General features: G+C 40.2%; 1 protein-coding gene across 1 annotated transcript; it reads right to left on the bottom strand.

Moving 5' to 3' along the window:
- Window positions 1–4,888: 4,888 nt before the first annotated feature.
- Window positions 4,889–5,815, bottom strand: LOC115517167 (olfactory receptor 4N5). The gene has a single exon (XM_030320286.1). It carries the CDS (start codon window positions 5,813–5,815, stop codon window positions 4,889–4,891), a length of 927 nt encoding a protein of 308 aa, XP_030176146.1.
- Window positions 5,816–6,447: the final 632 nt, after the last annotated feature.

Raw genomic sequence — 6,447 nt, forward strand, 5'->3', positions numbered from 1 at the left:
GCTGTCCTGTATACTGTTTTCCATCCCAGTGATTAATTTTATTACTATTATTCTAAATTCACTTTCTCTTGTATTGTTGAAATCATTTTTGATCAGCTCATTAGCTGTTGTTATTTCCTGGACGTTTTTCTGAGGGGAATTCTTCCGTTTCGTCATTTTGGATAGTCCCTGGAGTGGTAGGGGACTGAGGGGCACTTCCCCGTGCTGTCTTGAATAACTTGAGTTGGTGGGCGGGCGCAGTCAGACCTGATGTCTGCCCTCAGCCCACCGCTGGGGCCACAGTCAGACTGGTATGTGCCTTCTCTTCCCCTCTCCCAGGGGCGGGATTCACTGTGGGGTGGTGTGGCCCTTCTGGGCTACTTGCACACTGCCCAGCTTGTGGTGCTGGGGATCTGGCATATTAGCAGGGGTGGATCGGCAAGGTGCACAGGGGCGGGAGTGGCAGGGTCAGCTAGCTTTTCCTTCTGAGATCGGCTTTGGGAGGGGCCCTGCGGCACTGGGAGGGAGTCAGACCCGCCGGAGGGATGCACCCCCAGAAGCACAGCGTTGGGTGTTTGTGGGGTGCAAGCAAGTTCCCTGGCAGGAACTGGTTCCCTTTGGGATTTTGGCTGGGGGATGGGCGAGGGAGATGGCGCTGGCGAGCACCTTTGTTCCCCACCAGGCTGTGCTCTGTCCTCCGGGTCTCAACAACTCTCCCTCCCATTGTCCTCCAGCCCTCCCTTTCTCCGAGCAGAGCTGTTAGCTTATAACCCTCCAGATGTCAAGTCCCTCTTGCTGTCGGAACACACTCCGGCTGTCCCCTCCGCTTTTGCAAGCCAGACTTGGGGCCTGTGCATGGCTGGCAGGCCGCCCCTCAGCCCTGGCTCCCTCCCACCAGTCCGTGGAGCGCGCACGGCCTCGCTGCCCTTCCTACCCTCTTCCGTGGGCCTGTCGTCTGCCCCTGGCTCCAGAGACTCCGTTCTGCTAGTCTTCTGGTGGTTTTCTGGGTTACTTAGGCAGGTGTAGGTGGAATCTAAGTGATCAGCAGGATGCGTGGTGAGCCCAGCATCCTCCTACGCGCCATCTTCTCTCTCTCTTTTTAAAAATAAATAAATAAATAAAATAAAAAATAAATAAAAATAAAAAAATGACAAACTATTTTAAAAAAGAGCATACATTTCACTCTTATGTGGATCCTGAGAAACTTAACAGGAACCCATGGGGGAGGGGAAGGAAAAAAAAAAAAAAGAGGTTAGAGTGGGAGAGAGCCAAAGCATAAGAGACTGTTAAAAACTGAGAACAAACTGAGGGTTGATGGGGGGTGGGAAGGAGGGGAGGGTGGGTGATGGGTATTGAGGAGGGCACCTTTTGGGATGAGCACTGGGTGTTGTATGGAAACCAATTTGTCAATAAATTTCATATATATAAAAAAAATAAAAAAAAATAATAAAAAAATAAAAATAAATAAATAAAAAAGAGCATACATATAGGAAGTTTTGGAGGCTCTGGTCATATTGTGACCCTGCCATGCCAACGTTGGACTAAAATGCTATGATTTCTTTTACCCTAGGGAAAAAAAAAAACCTTCTATTTAATTTAATTGAAACACCATAATCATGGTTGATTACTAGCAAGACCAACAGCTACAAATACAATTCTAGTCAAGGTCATGTGGTACACAGTTACCTAAAAGGAAGTTAAGTGAAATTTTCAATATTCCTATAATAGGGCATAAGAAAAATAACATTTCCTCTCCCCAGATTAAGTGAATGTAAAGGACCAAGTGTGAGGATAAAAACCTCATTCATTTAAGATGGCAGGTAATGCCACATTTATGAAGTTTTGGAGAGTTTATACAGGGCAAGGATGCTGAGGCATCACTTTAAAAGTTAAAATATTGCATCTTGTACCATCACCATACACTAAGAAGAAAGCTTAATGTCTGGTAGTCCTCTCCAAGTTTGCAGTATATTCCAACTTGTATATATTACTTATTCATTGATTGACATGAGGCTTCCAATTTTGTGAACTTAGTTCAGGAAAGACATCTTTGCAGATCTAGTACAGAGTAAATGCAGTCTTACTACTAAGGCCATATATCCAGGTACATCCAACAGTATTAAAATTACCTAGCTGGAAAATAGACCTTTTATAAGTTATGCCATATCCTAACAGAATCACAATGTAGTTTCATAGGATTATGTAGCATGGCTCTTCCATGTGCAACAGAGAACTATACATGAGTTGGAAATCAGCTCGTGGCATTCTACTATGCCCCAGTAGATATGGACCACCTGATCATGGCACTTCAACTGACTATAGGGATGGAGCTGTCCATCATGCTTTGTGTTATTTTATATTGACTGATTAGAGAGCATCACAATTTTTAGATTGTATCCTGCTATCTTGATATGGCATCTTCTAGAACGTAGTGTATGCTCTTACTTAATGGCATTATATGTATTCTTTTTCCCAGTAATAAGATTCTGCAGGCTTGGGAGCAAGGATATTCCTCATATAGCTTCAATCCCTGTAAAACACTTGTACAATTTATGCTTTATTTTCCCACAACTTCATGCTCTCTAGTTCTAGAAGAACTCCTTTCACCAATGACACAGTAAGATTTCCATTAACTTCAGGCTATTGCTGCTACTCATTCACTTTGCATTTTTCTTTCTAAGAGACATGAAGGCAAGGAAAGGTGTCACCATCTTGTAAAGGGTAATTTACTGTGATCATCAGAAGAGATAGTACTACTACTATACAGTGATTAAGAATGGTCATGGAAGATTTTTTTAAATCTGAATTGAAATATGGAATTGAACTATTGTGCTTCTCAAGTGAAAAAAATGCATTGGAAGGTATTACAGAGATGACAGTGAAGAGGAAAAAAATTAGTGAACGTGAAGGCATAGCAATAACATTATACAAAATGAAACATCAAGAGGATAAAAATAATTTTTATTATACAGCTCTCTTTAAAAGGTAAATGATAGTACACAGTGAATGTAATAACAATATGTTGTTGAATGTATTATCTCAATAGGTAATAATACTCATTAATATAAAACAGCACAAACAGGCAAATGGAAGTACAATGTTATAACTTTCTTATATGATACCTGGAAATATGTAATATTGAATTTAGACTGTGATACATTAAAATGTACAGTATGTATTATCACCCTAAAATAAACACTAAAGGCTTCAAGAAAAGAGATAGCTAAGAGGTCAAGATTATTACTATGAATAAATTGAACTCAATAATAAATATAAACAAAAGAAATATAAATAACACTCAGTGTTCAAGAAAATACATAAATAAGACAAAAGTGGAAAAAACAGATGAAACAAATATAAAATAAAAAGATGGTCAATTTTAACTGAACTGTGTCTATCTATTATCATGATATCTGTAAATGACCTAATAACCTATTTAAAGGCAGAGATTATTGTATTGGTTAAGATTTATGTTACATACAAGAAACTGTATTAAAAATAAAGAGCCATACAATGAGAAAGAATGAAATATGGCCCTTTGTAGCAACGTGGATGGAACTGGAGAGTGTTATGCTAAGTGAAATAAGCCATACAGAGAAAGACAGATACCATATGTTTTCACTCTTAGGTGGATTCTGAGAAACTTAACAGAAACCCATGGGGGAGGGGAAGGAAAAAAAAAGAGGTTAGAGTGGGAGAGAGCCAAAGCATAAGAGACTCTTAAAAACTGAGAACAAACTGAGGGTTGATGGGGGGGTGGGAGGGAGGGGAGGGTGGGTGATGGGTATTGAGGAGGGCACCTTTTGGGATGAGCAGTGGGTGTTGTATGGAAACCAATTTGACAATAAATTTCATATATTGAAAAAAATAAAAATAAAAAAAATAAAGAGCCATATAGATGAAGAGTAAAAGGATAGTAAAAGAAATACTATGTTACTATATTACTATTTAACCAGACTGTGTTGTCTCTATTTACTATTTATCTTAACAAATTACCCCAAACTTAATGACTTAAAATAGCAAAACTTTATTCTCATACAATTCTTTAAGTCGAAAGTCTGATCCAGCTCTCATTGGGCTATACTTGGAGAGTTGGCAGAGTTCCATTCCTTTCCAGAGACTATAAGAGTATCTGTTTCCTTCCCTTTTTCAATTAAACCAAAATGAAGCAGAGAATGTGAAAAATATAAATAAACATAAAACATGTGACAAGAAAGAAAATTTTAATCCAGTCTATATCAATGATAATCCTATTATGTGTCTATCATTTTTTCATGACTATTGTCATGCATTTACACACACACACACACACACACACACACACAAACCCTAAAAGACGTCATACCATTTTTTGTACAGTGTGTAGTACATATATATTTACATATATCAACATATTTGACAAGCTACCACATTTCTCTTTGTGATATTCCAATGTACCAATTAATAAAATCTCTGTGCCTTTGTACTAGTCATCTTCTCTGTCTAGAATTTTCTGTCCCTGGGAAATTGCACAGGTATTTCTCTCAAGTCACCTGGATATCAGCTAACTACCACCAACAAGACCTTGCTTAACAACCAAAAGCAAAGTAACTTCCATCTCCTGTCAAACTCTATCATGGCAGTATTTTTCACTTGCTTCAGAGCACTATCTCTCTTGGATATTATGGGGTTTTTTTTGGGCCAATTTAATACTTTAATCTGTCTTTATCTATTTCAATGTAACCCCAAGAGACCTAGAATCTTACCTGCCTTATTCACATACCTAGAATAGTGCCTGAAAATTGGAATTGCTTAATAAATTCAGTATTTCCTAAAATGACTGACTCACATAGTACACTAATAAATAAATGATTTAATTAATTCCAACTGAACTTTCTCCTTTGTTGCATGTCTCACTCTTCTATTCCATTCAGCAAACCATGTGACGACTCAGTAACCTCCTCATGGAAGCTTTTACTTCCTGGTTGCGAAGGGTATAAATCACAGGGTTCATCAAAGGAAAGATCACTGTGTGAAAGAGAGAAACCACTTTGTCGGCTGGGAAAGCTCTGAAGGGACGAGTGTAGATGAAGATGGCAGGTCCAAACATGAGAAACACAATGATAATGTGTGTGGTACATGTGGAAAGAGCCTTGTGTTTGCCTTCAGAGGTGTGTCCCTTCACACGATACAGGATGACAGCATAAGAGGCCAGAAGCCCCAGGAAGCACAGCAGGGTAAGCAGGCCACTGTTGGAGACCATCAGGAGCTCCACCACAAAGGTGTCTGTGCAGGCCAGCTTGATGACCTGTGGCACATCACAGAAGAAGTTATCCAGCTGGTTTGGGCCACAGAAGGGCAAGTGGAGAATAAGGGCTACTTGCACAATGGAATGAGTAAAGCCCCCAAGCCACAGAGCCAACAGCAAGGCATAGCAGATTCTAGGGTTCATAACAGTGGTATAGTGCAAAGGATGACAAATGGCCATGTAGCGGTCAAAGGCCATCACAACAAGAAGGAACATCTCCCCTGCCCCAAGAAAGTGCAAGAAAAAAAGCTGAGTGATGCAGCCCCTGTAGGAGATTATTTTCTTCTCAGAGAGGAAGTCCACCAGCATCCTGGGGGCCACAATGAAGGAGTAGGATGCATCCAGGAAAGCCAAGTTGCCCAGAAAGAAGTAGAGGGGGGCTGTGAGGCCAGGGTCTGATCTGATGGTGAGGATGATGAGTAGATTTCCAGGGAGAATGATGAGGTAGAAAACTAAGACTAGCACAAAGACCAGGAGTTGAGCCTGTTGAGACTGGGTGAGACCAAGGAGGATAAATTCTGTCACCACTGTGCTGTTCTCCCTCTCCATCTCTCCTCTGTCTGCAACATAACAAAGAACAAAATATTATCTGTTATAACCACCTTTTCATCTACTCCATAGCTCTTTTCAGATAAAAGCATTTACCACTTCCAACACTTGCCTAGCAGAAAAAAACACATGCCCGTAATTGTCTTATGTCTTGAGTTGACCTTTCTACCCTTCATTTCTTGATTCCCCCCTAAGCCATTGTTCTTATAACCACTCTCATTCCCATTTAACCATGAGCTTCTATGTAATGTGCTCCTCTAGGACTCTGGGCTAGTTTGCTTGAGGTATAGTTGAAATTTCCTCATTAAAAAAACTTTAATCATTATGAAATTTGTCAGGCTTGTTGTTCTTTTGGTTAGTGGTGGTGCACTGTCTCTAATATTATAATAGTTGCTGGCTTTTGGTCACTTCTCATTCCCACAGACCAAAGTACTTTGGCGAATTCTTCTTTCATTTCTTTCCTGTAGACTCCCTAGTTCTATGCCTTCTTTTCTAAATGTGTTTCTTACTTGTTCTGCTTTGGTGTCCTTGTGCACCTTTATTCCAAAATGGTTTAGGGTCTCAAACAAGAATCCTACATTTTCCTAACTTAAAGGTTTTCCCCTACTTACCCCCTTGGTTGGTCCCCATCC

This window comes from Lynx canadensis, chromosome B3 (genome assembly GCF_007474595.2).
Source record: "Lynx canadensis isolate LIC74 chromosome B3, mLynCan4.pri.v2, whole genome shotgun sequence".
Taxonomy (NCBI): Eukaryota; Metazoa; Chordata; class Mammalia; order Carnivora; family Felidae; genus Lynx; species Lynx canadensis.